At 31.9% G+C, this 18,543-nt stretch overlaps 1 protein-coding gene across 7 annotated transcripts in view; it reads right to left on the reverse strand.

The window, feature by feature from the left end:
* The window catches only part of LOC111055186 (sarcolemmal membrane-associated protein), a 56,096-nt gene that overhangs the window by 20,850 nt on the left and 16,703 nt on the right, over positions 1 to 18,543 (reverse strand). For 5 of the 7 annotated variants that reach the window (XR_005573294.1, XM_039443004.1, XM_039443008.1 and 2 more), the window contains exons 11-16: positions 17,822 to 17,953; positions 17,172 to 17,234; positions 16,396 to 16,499; positions 15,442 to 15,520; positions 11,181 to 11,243; positions 817 to 953 (exon numbers count right to left, since the gene is read on the reverse strand). Coding sequence is in view for 5 of the 7 variants with exons in the window: in XM_039443004.1 (XP_039298938.1) it covers positions 817 to 953; positions 11,181 to 11,243; positions 15,442 to 15,520; positions 16,396 to 16,499; positions 17,172 to 17,234; positions 17,822 to 17,953 (578 nt within the window). In the remaining 2 variants the exon portion in view is untranslated. The remainder of the gene's footprint in view (positions 1 to 816; positions 954 to 11,180; positions 11,244 to 15,441; positions 15,521 to 16,395; positions 16,500 to 17,171; positions 17,235 to 17,821; positions 17,954 to 18,543) is intronic. The other 2 variants (XR_005573296.1, XM_039443007.1) reach the window with 1 other exon arrangement.

The following is an 18,543-nucleotide window of genomic DNA, read 5'->3' on the forward strand; positions in this document are numbered from 1 at the left end:
AGACATCCATGCATTTTGGAATAAGTTATAATCGAATTTTATAAAGTAAAATTGTAATTTACTCAAGTCTAGTTTGATATGGTTGGAGAGAGAGGAGTAAATTTCCAATAAGATAAATATATTTTTTCCTTTGACGTTTTTGAACTTTTTATGTGAGCGCTCAGAGTTGAAAAAAATACATTCGTTGAATTCCATGACAAATTTCAAACATTATTTTCTCGATTTTTTCAAATAAAAATATGTTTTCAACATTGGAAAAACTTCGCCATTTTATTAACTATTTGAGATTTATATAGACTTCTATCTTAGCTATAAGTTACAAGTAGCAAACAATAAATAATAGATAGTCCTTTATATCTTATGTATGATTACTTTCCGGACCAATTTTTTCATTGAAATATTATACATAAGTTATTGAGAGTACAAATTAGAATGTTAGACATTTGTGAAAAGTTCTTATAAATAGAAAATTAAGATATTCAAGTAAATCATGAATACTAGACCGATAGAATACTATTCATCCCAATAAAGATGTATTTGAAGGGAGACAAATTTAATAGTACAAGTCTAATAGTAGAGGTACATTTATTCTTGAAATTGAATGAAATTGTTTATTCAATTTAGACAATCGTTTAAATTTTTTCAACAATTTTTTTGTTAGGTGGAGTTAGGACTTTCAAGTTCTCTCTCTAACTCTCAACCCTACCATTTATAACTATGATGGAACATTCAAGTTTGTTACATAACGACTAATAGACCTCTGCAATACAATTTATTGCACTAGATGTATTTGAAGGAAAAAGTGTAAATAATTACCAGAAGTCTGTCATTTTGCTTAAGGTACGCATTTGTCGCCTGTGCTAGACTCTCTTTGGTATTTTCAACTTCTGCTTTCCTAGATGCTAAGTTCTTCTCGGCAGTCTCAGTTTTCGCTCTTGATTCAGCAAGTAGCTCTGTAATTACGGATTTTATTGAATTATTCATAAAAATCTACAAAGGATTAGCTAGTGTAATCAGCACAAGTTTCATTTCTCAATATGTTGAGGAAATCCATAGAAAAATATAGAGCAGAGGTTATCGAAATGTTCCTCTAAAGAAAGCATATGTCTCTCTCTCTCTTAAAATATTTTATTAATATTTTGAAATTAATTTTTATTGTTTTTATTTCCATTTGTTTCAAAAATTGGAATGCTGGGTTGCACTACATGGATTTAGAAAAAACCCAATAAATTATATTGAACTCTCATCAGTTCATAATTGCAAAGTTTCTCAAATGTAGTGTTAAGAAACCTTCCTTCTAATAACCTAAACGATTTTATAGACTGATATTGGTACTAAATTGTAATTTTTAATATTATTTGATTTTAGTGTTTTATGTTGACAATTTTTTCTATGTTTTTATTGATTGAAAAACCTAATGCATCTCTGTATTTGTTCATTGGCAAATAGAAATTATTATCCTTATTCTCAAGATAAAATCAATTTTTTGTAGAAATTAATGCCCAACTGGACAGTGGTAGAGATTCAAAAAAATCAGTTAAGATGAGAATGTTTCATTAGAAAAATGATAAGTATAAGCATGATACATGTCAGAATTCAGCCATCCAATTGCACTCTATGATATGATACAGATTGTCTAAATAATAATCCACAATTGAAATTTATTAAAGTAATCCAATGTAACTGAACCTTTCTCGGGCTAGACATTGCTCTTAATGATACTAGTTGAGTTATGACAGAAAACTTATATATTATTTCAAAAAACCACTTAAGTTCATAAGCATAACAGGCATGAAGAAAATGGAACGCGCAAATTCGTATGGTAATATTCTGAGGTTTTCCGATTACATAAAATGATAAAATTAACACCCAAATTTTTCCGATTACATATTCAAAATAATAGAATCAACACCCAAATTTTTATGGTAACATTCGGAGGCTTCCCTATCAAATAATTGAAAAAATATGAAGCTCCACTAGTTGACTGAGGAGAATAGATTCAGTATCATGAACTACTAATAATGAAATTTCCAACCATATAAATTTATTCTAAAAGTTACTCCAGAGATAAAAAGCTCCACATGTAGCATAAAAAAGTTGTATTATTTCAAAAAATGGCTGGTGGAAGAGAAAAACTAGTGAATCATGGTTTCACTCAGCGTTCTCTGTTTCGTAAGCTCTATAGGGTTAATGATAATAATACTGTACAAGCAGAATACTTATAATAAATTAAGCAATCAACGCTCTATGTCGTAGGGTCCCAATTGACAGAATCCCAAACGACCGAAACGCTATATTTTCCCAAACGGCCGAAAACTACTTTTTTCCCAATTGGCAGAACGCTTTCTGTGATTTGCGACAAACTGGAGAAACTTTCTGTCGTTTGGGAAACCTATCACTTTCGGTCGTTTGGGACTCTCAACACTTTCGGCTCAATGCAACAAACAACGTTTTCTGTCGATTGGGAAAATTCTTGAAAGTTTTCTGCCATTTGGGATTCGGCTGAATGAGAAAGTTCCAGTTTCAACATTTCATTAATTCTGCCAATTGGGAAAAAAGTAGTTTTCAGCCGTTTGGGAAAATATAGCGTTTCGGTCGTTTGGGATTCTGTCAATTGGCAAGTCACCCTCTATGTTATGATAGCAATATTGTTTATCTAAAAATAACTATTTCATGATTCAAGTATCACAATAAAACTTCCCTGTTTAATTATAAAAAATTACTAGTACCATTTTTTTACATTTTTATAAAAAAAACATTACTAGTTTCAAGCTTAGACCAGTTGTAGAATAGACACGCCCCATTGTATATTCGTTCTGAAAGTCGATGAAGCGAACATCTACAGCCATATCGCCATATCGTGACGTCAACATCGGATAGAAAACTTCTTTGTAGAGTTTGTTTACATTGTTTTCCATAGCATATTATGTCCATTTTCATTAATAATAATCTACTTTCATCTGAAATAGACACAAGCTATGGAAAACATTGTAAACAAACTACAGAAAAGTTTTCTATCCCATGATGACGTCACGATATGGCGATATGGCAGTAGATGTTGGCTTCAGAGGCTAGACTTCCCAGCGTGTCTATTCTATAACTGGTCTAAGGTTTCGAGCACTTATGTATGCCATTTTCAAGTGTCAAAATGACTATGAAATGACGTTTTTTTATTTTTAGAAATAAGAACCAAGTATCCGTAATAAAATACTGTATTATGAAAGGCCATTCAAAAGCGTTTTAAAATTTATTGAAATATTGGTGAAATTCAAAGTCATAAAATATTAAGCTTTTTTAAACGTATTGGAACATGCAACACATGATATAAAAATTGAATGTTATCAACATGAATCCATAAACACACAATCCACTTATTGGATAAGATCTAACATAACCTCAATCTTTATTTATTTTTTAAATACCATAACTATCACTCCATAACTCTAACCCCATTTAATATGACGATCACAATTCAGATTTTCAGCTGTTTTTTTCTAACAGCATAAAGCCTAACCTCACTTTGAATGTACCGCTAAGAACATTCTAATGAAATACCGAACTGAACGCAGTCTCATGTCAGATGGACGATCTGGAACAGTATTCGCGAAGAAACACCCTGGAAATCAACGGTGTTCCATCTTTGGCTAATGAGGATGTGACAGAAACTGTTATCAAGGTTTGCAAGTCTGTGGGAATGAACATTGCAAAGGATTCCATTGATGCTTGCCATGCTTGCATGTTTTAATGTATATTTTGCACCAAAATGATATAAAAATTGTAGACGTGAAATTCTAACCTTATCTTGGACTTTGTCACCTATAAATTTGGAAAAAAATAGCACAAGGACTACCTTATTATTTTATCTTTCAATGTTATTACATTAGTGTTATTTGCATTGTAAATAAATGAATAAATAAATAAATGAATAAATAGGTTGAAGAATAGGAATAACTGTCCCGCACCTGGTATCATCGTCAAGTTTGGGCGCCGTGGAGACGCTCATGATCTGATGCATAAGAGAAAGATGAAGAGAGATCTGAATACTGGACACGTTGGCTTGACTGGTGAGTCTCGATCAATCTACATCAACAGGTCACTGACGCCTGAGCGTAGGGTAGGCCTACTGTTTGCCACGGCGAAACAGCTTCAGCGTGATAGGAACATCAAATATGTATGGACTGATCATGCCGGTAATATCAAAATAAGAATAGATGATGGCGGAAAGGCTTTCAGCATTTATACCGAGAACGATTTTTCGGATTTTTCTGAGTCATCCATGTATCTGATTCCCATAATTAAAATTTGTTTCAATACATTATTACTAAATTCTATCTACAATAGTGTTTACGGACTTAATTTTGCTAGCTAGGACTGAGATTATTTTATTCTAAATTATTATTTATTTATTTGTACTGAGATTATTGTATAATTTGTTGTTCATTGTTGCTTTGTACTTGAATCAGTCACATTTTGAGCACTTCTGGGTTTTAGTGTTAGAGTCGCCCATCACCTTGTCGTATTTTTAGAGCAGAACTGTAATTAGGCTAATTACCTTCCATGAGTCTGTCGTAGATAGACGAAATTATATGAGTATATAATGCATAGCTTCTGAGAGTAGAACTATTTTCATTACCTATTATCACATTCTTGCTTATACATGGAATTGAATTTAATATACATTTGATTGGATTGAAAAGGAGCAAGTAAAGTACTGTAGCAAGGAAGTATAACGTAAGTTTTCATTTTCAGTTTTGACCTATAATTCTAATTCATTCAATCTAATCTCATTTATTTATAGGCGGAGCGAAAGTTACTTATTTTATGGCCTTTGTTTACTAACGGCTGCCTTCTTATCAATGAACGCTACTGTCAAACTTCTTAATGATTGAATTTAGTTGACGAGAATTTGTGTACAGTGATGCACAAAGTGGTGGGAGACATTGTTTGAGTTTTCATTATCATTTTAGTAAAGATATAATAATTAATTATTACTAAAGACTTTTTTTCTGAATCCACATGGTAAATTGTGAGGTAAAGGAATTTGTAGTATCTCTGTTTTTCTAAGTATCTTCATTTTTGTTTCTTTTTTGGCGCGGCTAGCAGAGGTAATGAATAATTACTAATTTCAGTTTTAATCTTTGTACTTTTTTTCTATGATTTCCATGATTGATTGTGTTTTTTTGTGTAATGGATGAAGATGAGGATAATCAATACAATCACTCTTTCTCTTCCTTGTACTGAATTGAAGAATATTTCTGAATATGAAACTTTTTTCTCAACCAGGAATGGCGAGGACAAACTTACAATATTGCACATTAATATAAGAAGTTTTTCCAGGAATTTCGACGAGCTCCTAATTTATTTGATTGAATTGCCCAGAATAGATATAATAGTTTTGTCTGAGTGCTGGCTACGAGGCGATGAGGAGGTGCAGCCGATTGAGGGTTATGTAGTTGTTTTTACCGATAAACAGCGCAATAGAGCCGATGGGGTCATTCTTTTCTACAGTAATCGTTTATCAGTTATCTCTAACCAGGTTTCTCTTGGTGTTGTTCATGGGCTCAAGCTGGATTTTACTTTTTACAATAAAATCTTTAATTTATTAGCATTCTATCGCACGTTTGATAGCGATATCCAATTACTTCTCCATTCTCTACAGCAAATTGTGAATAACATTAATAGAGACGTAAGCGTAATATGGACTGGTGATCTTAACTTGGATCTAATAGGCAATTTTCTCAAGATACTGACATATACATGAATACTCTCCTAGGAGCGGGTCTCACCCAATGCATAGACAAACCGACCAGAGTAGCAAATGACTCGAGTACTTGTTTAGATGACTTTTTTCTTCGGTACCAGAACATATATGATGTAAAGTCGGCTACACTACAGTTGAATATAACGGATCATTACAGCATTGGTTTAACAATATCCTTCTCAACTGACAGGCCAATAACTACATTGAACCCGCAGGAGAATTCATTGACCGTGCTTTGCTGTACCAAAATCTTTGTCAGGCTGACTGGGACAGCATTATAAATAATAATCAGGATGTTGAAACTTGTTCAGCCAATTTTTGTCAAAATTTTTCAGAGACGTTGAATAATTCAAAAAACCCTTTAGGCAGTCGTCGACGAGAATGAAAAAACTCAAGCCATGGAACACCCTGGACCTCATTAAATTGATCCGTGAAAGAGATAAAATAAGCAAGAGAATCAAAAAGCATCCCTTGAATGAGGAGCTAAAGATATATTATCGTAATTTCAGACAACATGTAACAAACATTCTAAAAGCAACAAAACTATCATATTTTAGAAGAAAGCTGGATCAATATCAGAGGAATCCAAAAATGTTTTGGCGAACTATTAACGAACTGGCAGGCTGGAATAATGTTAAACAAAATTTTCCCATTAATAAATTTCTACCATCTGTAACTACTATAAATCCTACTGTTTGCAGAGATGTAGCAGACAATTTCAATTATTTTTTTCGTTTGTAGGACAGAATTTGGCCGGCTCAATTGACTCGGGCGGTGCTTTGTTGGTTGATGACTGGGACTTTGGGTTGGACACTAGGTTCACCCTCCACACGGTGTCAGAACTTGAAGTTATTGGGCATGTCAATGCCTTGCGAGGCGGGTCTGCCCCGGGTATTGATGGTTTTTCGGCCTCCTTATTGAAAGAAAACCTATTTATTTTTATTAAACCATTTTTCGACCTTATTAATCTTAGCTTGGAGACTGGAGTTTTTCCTGATATTTTTAAAATTGCCAAAGTGTTTGCCTTGCATAAGTCTGGTATTTTTACTGACAAAAACAGCTTTCAGCCTATTTCTCTTTCAAGTGTTTTTTCGAAGGTTCTTGAAAGAATTGTAAAAGAACAACTTGTTAGTTATCTTGCGACTAACGGCATTCTGGCAGACTGCCAATACGGTTTTAGAGGTGACAAAAATGTTTCGGATATATTGTTTGATGTAAACAAGCAGCTTAATTTTTCTCTATCTAATAATATGCATCCAATCTTAATCTTCCTTGACCTCAAAAAAGCTTTTGATAGTATTGATCGGAGGAACCTTATCAGAAAATTGTCAGCTTTGGATGTCACTGGGAATTCGCTTGCATGGTTTACTAGTTATTTATCTGGAAGGAGGCAGTGTGTTTCAATTAATGGAGTAAATGGTAATGAGCTTCCTGTCAAGTTTGGGGTGGTACAGGGAAGCACTCTCGGGCCCTTACTATTTCTCATATATGTCAATAACATTTCCAGATTAAATTTACATGGGAGGCTATTTCTTTTTTCAGATGACACTTTATTTTTTGTTGAAGGGAGAACTTGGGTGGAGGCTCGTGATAGAGCTGAGTCTGACCTAAGATCTATCAAGAAATGGTTGGATCATAATACCCTCTCTCTTAATATTGCAAAAACCAAGTTTATGCCCATTAGTCTAAGTAATAACTCAGATTCCAATTTACATCCATTGAGAATTCACGAATGTGGAGTTGATGAGAGGAATGCTTGTTCTTGTGAAGTGATACAAAGAGTTTCTTCTTATAAGTATCTGGGGGTGGTGTTTGATTCGAGAGTGAGATGGGCAGAACATACTAACTTATTGTCGAAATTAAGAAAATATATATATGCATTCAGGTGTCTCAGTGATGTTTTAAATGCTAGGGAAATTAGACAGATGTATCATGCCTTCAAATTTTTGTGATGAGACAAATGATGGAAAAGTGCTACGAATAAAATGTTGATCTACATTGAATGTTTGTAGACTTCCGGCAAGCCTTTGATTCTATCAATAGAAATATACTGCCAAAAATTCTCATGAAAGTCGGAATACCACACAAACTGATAAAGTTAATTCTTATTACAATGAATGGTGCTCATTCCTGTGTCAAGATAGAGAACAGATGTAGTAGACCCTTTGCTGTAACAAGCGGTGTGAGACAAGGAGATGCCTTGTCAGCAGTGTTATTTAATCTGGCGTTGAATACGGTTCTCCAAGCTCTAAAGATAAATGGCAACATTACATTTAAATCGGACCAAGTATGTGCCTACGCAGATGATGTTGTACTCATTTCACGGTCAAAACAAAACCTACTGGATATGTTGGGAGTATTAAAAGAAGAAGGAAAGAAAATAGGCCTGGATATTAACACAGAAAAGTCTAAGTACCTCAAAATGACGGCAGAAGATAGACGCATACAGATAACTGACATTACAAGTCTGGGTCAACAGTTAAATGGTGTGAGGGAATTTAAATATCTAGGCACTATAATCAATAATGAGAGTAGGATACAAGAGGATATTCATAGCAGAATCTTAGCTGGAAATAGAGCGTATTTCGCCAACTTAAGAATAATGAAGTCCAAGATCCTTTCTCGAGGAACGAAATTGAAAATCTACAAAACTCTTATTAGACCAGTAGTGACTTAAGGCGCAGAGGCATGGACATTAAATGTTAAAGAAATTAATGCGCTGCGCATCTTCGAAATTAAGATTATAAGAAGAGTTTTGGGACCAGTGAGAACAGCGGAAGGTTGGCGAGCAAGGAGTAACGCAGAGGTGAACATGTTCCTGAATGAAGAAGATATTGTGCGGTTCATCAAAGCGCACAAGAATAAGGTGGCTTGGTCACGTGACAAGAATGGGAACAGACAGGTTACCCAACAACTTGATGAACGCACAAATGATGGGGATTAGAAAGCGTGGAAGACCAAGGAAGAGGTGGCTACGGGATGTGGAAGAGGACTTGCATATCATGGGAGTGCGGTCGTGGAGGAGAAAGGCAGGAGACAGAGAAGCATAGAGGCAAATCGTGAGGGAGGCCAAGGTCCACACCGGACTGTAGAGCCAGCGAAAGTAAGTAAAGTAAGTATCATGCCTTCGTCCAGTCATTGTTATCATATGGTTTACTGGCCTGGGGTGCTGCCTACCAGGTGCACATTAGCAGATAGGAGACTGTTCAGAAATCAATTCTTAAGGCAGATTTAAAAAAGAGTAGAAGATATTCCTCTGCGTTACTTTTTAGTGAGTCCAGAGTTTTGTCACTGAGAAAACTTTTCATAAAAGATCTGTTGATCTACATCTATAATAATTCCCATTCAATATTTACTCCTACAGAACAGAACATTCATATAATACAAGATATGCATCAGCAGTAGGTGTAAACACAATACAACAAACAAGATCCTTTTCAATGACAAATTGCTTTTACATTTCTCATATTTTATTCCGAAATTTCCTTCTCCGTTCCAACCAGAATAGATTGTTGGATGTAGTTTCTACCTCTGCGTTCAAGTGGCACTTGAAGAACTGGCTGTTTGATATCAGTGAGGATAATGCCGTCTCACTCATTGTTACTGGGGGTGCGCGTGTTTAATTCAATTTGGGCGCCTTCAGAGATTTTTTTCTGTTCTGTCATGCTTGTCTGTTCTGCTTTTCCTGACTCTTGTATTTGTTATTTAAATTGTAGCCTTTCTCGCAATTCCTTGGTTTTCATCATCTTTTATTTATGAATTTAAAGTTATTTATCATTCAGTTTTCCACTTTTATATCCCTTCTTAATGCATGGGAATTTAGATTCATCATTGAAAATTATTTTAATGTAGTTTAGATCTCTAATAAAAATTGAGATCTCTCTTTATAATTATAGATATGGAGCATATTGTTATGATAACTCGAGCTTACGCACAGGCCTTTGTTGCCTATGTAAGCTCTTTCCTATCTGATACAAGAATTTTATACAAGAATAAAATTGTGATAGCTCAAGAGTTTTATTGTTTAGTATAGTTCTATATTTTGTTGTTTGATTTTAGTAAGTATATTATATCGTTTCTTGAATTGTAAAAACTTTATTGCTCAAGATTCTATGTAACAGCTTTGAATTGTATTCAGAAGGAAAAAATAAATTGAATTGAATTCTAATGGACATAATGAACATTCTAATGAAATTATACAGGGTTTAGGAGATGCTTTTAGAACTGTAATTTGAAAATTTAGTTTTTTGTATCAAGGGATTTAAAATTGCCAAGAAACAAGCACCAGCAAAATTATTCTTATTTTCAGAGACGAAGATTTTCATTCAATCTTTAGAATTTCACAGTAATCGATGAGAACAAGAATTATTCTTGAACAGAAGTTTCAATCATTGTCACTTTAATAAAAACATATAAATTCATGTAAGAGTTATAGTATTGAAACGACCTTATCAACTGCGGTAGTTAACGCAATTTCATTGTCCAAGGATAGTGGAAAAAATTATAAATTTTCATCTGAATTTGATTGAGCTGTTGAGAGATTAAAATTCATTTTTTGGATTTTTAGGTGGTTAGGGTTCGATGAACGTATCTTTAAGACAGTTGAAAGAAAACAACAAAATTAAAGCCTTTCCTAGAGCAAAAGAATAATAGGAAGACGCCACTTTACACTCAAATTAATGAATTCTCAATCCAGTGTGGACAGATTATACAATATATTAAGCAGAATACAAAAGCAGTTAAAATTGTAAAATACATTTAATTGAAAAATTAATAACTAGTTCAGATTTTTGAATGATGGCTGTTTATTTATTTATATAAATACAAAGTAATTGATTGTGATTACAAAGTAAAAGAGATATATGTTTCAAGGTCCCCTGAATCCAAAAAAGTGGTTTTTGGTTATTGGTTTGTGGTGTGTGTGTGTGTGTGTGTGTGTGTAAAACTTTTACAAAAATAAATATAGCGGTAGATGTAGAAATTAGCATATATCAAATAAATATTATACCATTGCTATTACTTATTACCAATTTTCATAGTATCCAATTTATGGTTGATCGTTGAATACTCCCATATACCATAATTACATCCGGCACCAAAAAATTTGCACTGACTTGCATATGTATAGAAGGTTCCAGTTTTCCAAAATGAAAGAAATATTGCAAGATAAATTCTTAAATACCAATAAATTCGACTTGGTTAGCAAACACTTTTTAATAACAACATAGATTCAACATGAGTACAGCGTGCATAAGTTCAATATGCGTACAAAAGCATGCATAAAGTTGAGAAAACATAATTGTAATAACATACACAAACGAGGAATTACCTTATACCTTGAATGTTATCAAACAGTATCGGCAAGATATTTACAAAGCTTATAAAGGAAAATCCCCATGCCTACTACAACAAACTCAACCTTTCAATATAATAATGGTGCAAGCGTCGAATTTTGCATCTAGTCGCAAACTATAGATGACATCTATAAAAAGAGAAATCGAAAATCATAAATAAATAAATCAAACAAAAAATTAAACTGATCGTGTAAATTACATCTATGAAAAAGAAATTGAAAATCAAAAATAAATTGAACATTATAAATAGATGTACTATGTTCCCTATAAAAATGAATAAAACATACAAGAATCTAACTGATTAGGGAGATTGAAAAATAAAATTCAAACAAGCAAAGGAATTGAAATCATATAGCAACATAATATAGTCATACTGAGGATGACTGCAGACAAAAACTAATTAAATCTGCCATTTGCTGTCATCAATATAATCATTAACACGAATCATTGTCATGAATTGCATGTTATTATTGTTGATGGATGTTGAGTAGACAATGTTTTAGTTATAAAGGATGATTCTTAATTATGGTAAAATAATTTAATAGGTACGTGATAGTAGAGGTAAGAATAAGAAAAAAAGTTCTTATAGGCTAAACATATATCCATAAACGCTTCATTAGCGAGCGAAAGATTTCGCCCGGAATTCAGTTCCTCTGATTAAATACAACGATACTGAATTGTTTGGGGAATGGTTTTTGATAAACTTATGCTGGATTAATATGGAAAAATATCTGAAAAATTGAATGAAACTAGTCTGGAAGCTGTAGTGTGAGTAGTTTTTGAGAAAAAAGTTGAAATATGCAAAAAATCTAAGTAGAAAAACACAGACTTCTACGTTTGATGCCCAATAACTTTCTTTAATGACCAGTAAACAAATAATTTTTTGCAATAAAAATTGTAGAGAATTTAATTCTGAAAATAATTATGTGAGCTGTGTAAACTAAATTTAAAAAAAAGTTGAATAAAATGTATTCTTATGTAGTACATTACACCACAAACATTTGCTGTTTTATGAGGAGTGTTTAATAACTCATAGGTTGTAGCTGATTGCAAATAAAATATTCGGTTTTTTATGAAAAGTTTTATTTTCATATGAAAGTAACATATCTAAATGACATTAAACTTATACCAAAAGACTGAAGATGATGTTCAAAGTGACCTCCTTTGTTCTGAATGCATATGTTCAGACGTCTTCTCATCGATTGTCGGACCCGTTCAAATATTCCAGGAGTCTGCTTTATCATTTCTATTCCGTTCAAAATCCTTAATCGGAGTTCTTCAATGGTATTAATCGGAGAATTGTATACTAAGGTTTTCAAGTGTCCCCAAAGATAAAAATCCAAAGGATTTAAGTCTGGTGACCTAGCTGGCCATGGTACTGGCCCACCTCGGCCTATCCATTGATTTGGAAAGCTGTGATTCAAGTGTTCACAAACAGCAACACTGAAGTGTGCTGGAGCTCCATCATGCATGATTCTCACGAAAGCTAAGTGAAATGGTTACAAATAACTGGTTAATAGATTAAACAAAAAAAACAGCGCGGTTACAGTAGGCCTAACTTACAGTTTGTTGTTTTGTTCAACAATGAGCTACAATATTTCTCTTAAATATTTTCTTATTTAAAACAAAATGAATCAGCTGTTCTTTAAATTCATGTTTTGCAATCAGCTACAACCTATGAGTTATTAGTTCTCTCATTAAAGAAAGTTATTGGGCATCAAACGTAGAAGTCTGTGTTTTTCTACTTAGATTTTTCGCATATTTCAACTTTTTTCTCAAAAACTACTCACACTACAGCTTCCAGACTAGTTTTATTCAATTTTTCAGATATTTTTCCATATTAATCCAGCATAAGTTTATCAAAAACCATTCCCCAAACAATTCAGTATCGGTGTATTTCACCAGAGGAACTGAATTCCGGGCGAAATCTTTCACTCTGTATAGCTCGCTAATGAAGCGTTTATGGATACATTTTAATAGGAACTTTTTTTCTTATTTTTACCTCTACTATCACGTATTAAATTATTTTACCATAATTAAGAATCACCCTGTAGATTAAATATTAAAATATTGTTGACAATATTGTAATAATAATAACAATATTAAAATATTGTTAGCAGAGGAACCAGGCCTCAAACCAGAGATTTCTCCTACTACTTTACTTTTACATTGGAGTGTTCAATTCAAAAATGTGAAAGATATATCCTAGCTAAAATCGTATAAATTAGAATTGGAACCGTTTTGGGATTAAGCCTGAGGTACTTTTCTGGAAATTGTGTGATGCTAAATGATTGAATAAGAATACAGTTGAAAAGAAGATTTTTCATAAATTTATTTTGCAGTGAAGATTTTGTTAGAAGTATTAATCTTGAACAAACAAATCACAATTAGTTTTTATAGAATTGAATACATTCAAATTTATTAAGGTATGTGAAATTTCTCATTTCACTAAAATTACATCAAGTAAAATGTTTTGTTAAAATTAGTAAAGACTCCTTTGGGCTTACGCCTCTTGTATTTCTTTGAAATAGATTACAATATCTGTAATTATTAGAGTACAACACATAAATAAATTTGTGAAAATAAAATGAATCAGCAGTGCACAGACTGTGTTAATAAATTTAAAAACAATTATACATTGTTTTATCATTTTAAAACACACTTGAATTTTACTTTCAGCTGAAACTTAATTTTATGAGTTTAAAGATAATTTAGCTGAAACTCAAATGATTGAATAAAACAGACGATTATACTGAGCTTAAAGGTTTTAATCTCTATTAAGTAAAAGAATGTGGTCTGGGTCATTTAATAGCTCTCATTATATCCCGTTGAAAGGGTGACTAATTAAGGCAGCTTCAACAACTGACAGTAATGAGCTAATAAATTATTTCCCAGTGGTTTAATTTCCAACTTGGGTACTTTCATTTCTCATCAACCACGCACAAGCCTACGGCTGAAGTGAGAATTATGCTCAGCCAAAGAGAAAGAAATGAGATGTATATCGTGCTAATAACTAGCACAAAGATATTCATAATATAAATATATTTAAATTTGATAAAAATATTTGAAAAATTATTGATATTTGTATAAAATCTAATCAAATTTCTTCTAAATTCATCAACATTTTTTCATAATTTATTTTGCAGTGAAGATTTTGTTAGAAGTATTAATCTTGAACAAACAAATCACAATTAGTTTTTATAGAATTGAATACATTCAAATTTATTAAGGTATGTGAAATTTCTCATTTCACTAAAATTACATCAAGTAAAATGTTTTGTTAAAATTAGTAAAGACTCCTTTGGGCTTACGCCTCTTGTATTTCTTTGAAATAGATTACAATATCTGTAATTATTAGAGTACAACACATAAATAAATTTGTGAAAATAAAATGAATCAGCAGTGCACAGACTGTGTTAATAAATTTAAAAACAATTATACATTGTTTTATCATTTTAAAACACACTTGAATTTTACTTTCAGCTGAAACTTAATTTTATGAGTTTAAAGATAATTTAGCTGAAACTCAAATGATTGAATAAAACAGACGATTATACTGAGCTTAAAGGTTTTAATCTCTATTAAGTAAAAGAATGTGGTCTGGGTCATTTAATAGCTCTCATTATATCCCGTTGAAAGGGTGACTAATTAAGGCAGCTTCAACAACTGACAGTAATGAGCTAATAAATTATTTCCCAGTGGTTTAATTTCCAACTTGGGTACTTTCATTTCTCATCAACCACGCACAAGCCTACGGCTGAAGTGAGAATTATGCTCAGCCAAAGAGAAAGAAATGAGATGTATATCGTGCTAATAACTAGCACAAAGATATTCATAATATAAATATATTTAAATTTGATAAAAATATTTGAAAAATTATTGATATTTGTATAAAATCTAATCAAATTTCTTCTAAATTCATCAACATTTTTTCATAATTTATTAAAGTATTTGAATGTGTTTATTCGTGAAAGACCCCATATTAGTTTTCTCCAGAAAGCATCATGTCTGCACGTTAATTATCGACAATGATTAAGTTATTGCAAAAACAGTCACATTATTTCTATTCTTCATGCCAAATATTATAAGAAAATCACCAGAAAATGTGTGACTGTTATTTTTTCAGTTATGTGAAACAATAATATTGCTTTCAAAAGCAACGTGCTCAGAAACGATCACCAAGCAGTGAACTTGTGTAAATTAGTAGGTTAAATCGAATTATGTGAGATAACATTTTTCAAAAATGCACACAACAAACAATTGATAAAATTAAAAAAATCAAAATTGAAAATTGAATAAATTTGCTGAAAACATATATTAGCTTACCCAACAAACTCTCTTTGGTAATAGGCTCAGATTCGTTGAGGCTATTGCCTAATCTCGCTCGAAGTTCTATTGGTAAATCCTAAAAAAAATGTTCAATTTTACTTCAATTTGAACAAATGCAATCTCTCATTTCTTTCCATCTGTAGACTGTCTTTAGACTGTTGAATGGTTAGTATAAAATGAGCGTTGCTATCCAGAGATTGTCACTTTGGTGTAATTGGTTAAAGCATGCCTAACCACAAATTAGGAACACCGGGTTCGATTCCCGAGTTGGCAAATGAATTTTGGTTACTAACTTTCATCGAATATCCTTCTAGCTGTTCACCCTGTAATGTGTTGGTTTTATGAGTTATTAATGTTGTTATTATTATGCTAAATTAATAGAAAAATCTAGGAGAGCTGAGCCCAAATAACAAAATATAAGAGAAAAATAAAAGAAGAGAAGAGGAGAGAGAGGAACCAAAAGGAAAAGATGGATGAGAAGAAAAGTAAAATCAATCATTATAATCCATAATTAGATTATGATTTTACTCTTTAAAATCATGTTATAGAATATAATTAATTTCAATTCAGATTCATTTTTTGAGCACTAGCGTAAAATGGATATATAGTTTGTAAAATCAACCAAACGAATCCAACAGGAATAGAGTAATAAATATCTTCACTGCTTTTATCAAAGTAGTGGTAAAGATAAGAAACATGGGAGACATTGTTTAATGATAAGGAACATTGCCTAACGAGTCAACAGAGTATAATATAGATGATTTTAGGTTATGTACGTCTGCTATAAAAATTCAACTGTGATGAGGACATTAGCATTCTGCATATTATTCACTTACTGCCACTATATTTATGCAACACATAATTATGGTGTATGATGTAAATGTATGATACATCAATCGATCTCTCTAAAATATGAATATTTAATAATATATTGAAATATATTCAACTTACAAGTACTTTCTCAATTTTAGGAGGCAAAGAATTGATGACATCTTCAATCATTTTTTTCTCCTCTCGACAGTTACTCACATCATCACTGAACGATTCCACAATTGCTAAAACGAAAATAGAACATCAGTATTAGTGAATGAGTTGGAAAATTTGGGGATCAATAATTGTATAACACGTCAATTGACCGAGTAAATTAACTCTTAGAACATTTACCAAAGCCTCATGATTGTTCAATAATGCATCATTTTCAACAATGAGAACAAAATCAATCAAGGGATATTCAATGAAAATATATCATTAAATTGTTCCTGTCTTGTTCAGAAACCATTGTTGATGGTGATTTACTTTGTTTAGACACAGTGATAAAAAATCCGTTACGTCGAACTTTTGACTTTATTCCTCATTCTTGACCTATTTTTCAACATTACAGTTGTGTTGTGAGTGATGTTGTGGTACTTTTCCATAATGAAAACACAAATTTGAAATTGTCAACCACTTTTTATAAAATATTTATATTATAATTTTCAACTTGGGTACTTTCATTATTTCTCATCAACCACGCACAAACTATTTATAAAAAGTGGTTGACAATTTCAAATTTGTGTTTTCATTATTTTTCAACAATCGAAATGTGCCCTTTCTTTTGGCGCGAGCATCATCAAAATGGGCTAGATTCAAGGTTGCACTGGCTGTCATTAGTTTCGAATAACTAGAATGAGGATACTGCATGAGGATAAAAAACTTCAACAGAATTTCAATAGATGCACTAGACTCACCTTCCATACTGTTGATTTCTTGTATTTTCTTCAACTTTTCTTTCGACATTATTTCCAATTGAGCTGTAACAGCAATGGATACAATTTATTCGCTACAGATATAACAAAGCAGTATACAGATACACTGAAGATGGAAATGCAAATAAAATGAAAATAAATACACGAAATAATTTCCTGAATCAAAAAGGACAACGACCTCAAGTATTCCTGACATAAGAATCTAGTTGAGAACTAATGGTATAATAAAACATGTTCGGAATAACAGCATTGCAGAACATTTTTTATAAATTTGAAATTTATAAAATGACAATAATTATTATAGCGGCCTCCAGGTTGCGCTTAGTCCGTGTTCGATCGTATATACTGAACTTCAAGGTTATGTCCGAAGTTTTTCAGTAAATGGAATTTATTCTTAAAAACTTGTCTTGTCCTTAGACAACTTGAATAATATGGAAAAAAATAAGTGAAATAAAAATAAAATTGAAGACCGTAAAGAGTTGAAAATTTGTATATATTATAGATTGTTGTTAGCAAATAGTAATTTTTTATTATAGTTTATTTTTACTTTCAAAAATGAATAATTTGTTACTTGTTGATTGGATAGACCATTTGGAATGTTATTTATAAGATTGAAACATTCATAAACTTACCATGAAGAAGAGTGATGTATTCATTATTAACCCTTTCATCGTCGAATTGTCGATTCAATTTCTCTCTCAATTCTATCAGTTCATTGAGTCCAACATCTTTCAGTTTCTCATTCTCATTTTCAATTATTGCGCCTGAAAGACAGCATAAAAATATTTCAGAAAACCAATATCGGAGAAAAAACTAGAGTAGAAACATATAATATGGTATTTAATATTGATATATTTTTTTAATTGAACCAACTAGTAATTTTTGGTTTTCTTTTTGAAAATAATTAATCTTCAATGACTTTATCAATACTTTTTATTCACAAACCCTTAAAATTTTATAGAATGTACTGTAAAATGTTCAATCTAAAGTGCACTTTCTACAGCAAAATATTAGCAATACAATACTTGTTTAATCAAATTACACCACCCAAGTAGAAGTGCAAAAGGATCGTTATTGAACGAAAGAAAAATAAAAAATACATTTGAGGCATCCTAAATATAAATTTATTAGCAAAGAAATAGCAAATTGAAAAACAACTTATACACACAAACTTTAGTATTTTTATATGCATACTGCTAGACCCTGTTTACTAAACCAATAGAGAAAGTGATGAGTCTTGTGCTGAAAATGATGTTAAATAGCGCCAGCTATATTTTGAATTCATTTATCATTTTCTTAGCCAATTAAAATTTCTTTTTAACAAATAAAAGCTGCACATATAGGAATGATGATA

Source organism: Nilaparvata lugens, chromosome X (genome assembly GCF_014356525.2).
Source record: "Nilaparvata lugens isolate BPH chromosome X, ASM1435652v1, whole genome shotgun sequence".
NCBI classification, from domain to species: Eukaryota; Metazoa; Arthropoda; class Insecta; order Hemiptera; family Delphacidae; genus Nilaparvata; species Nilaparvata lugens.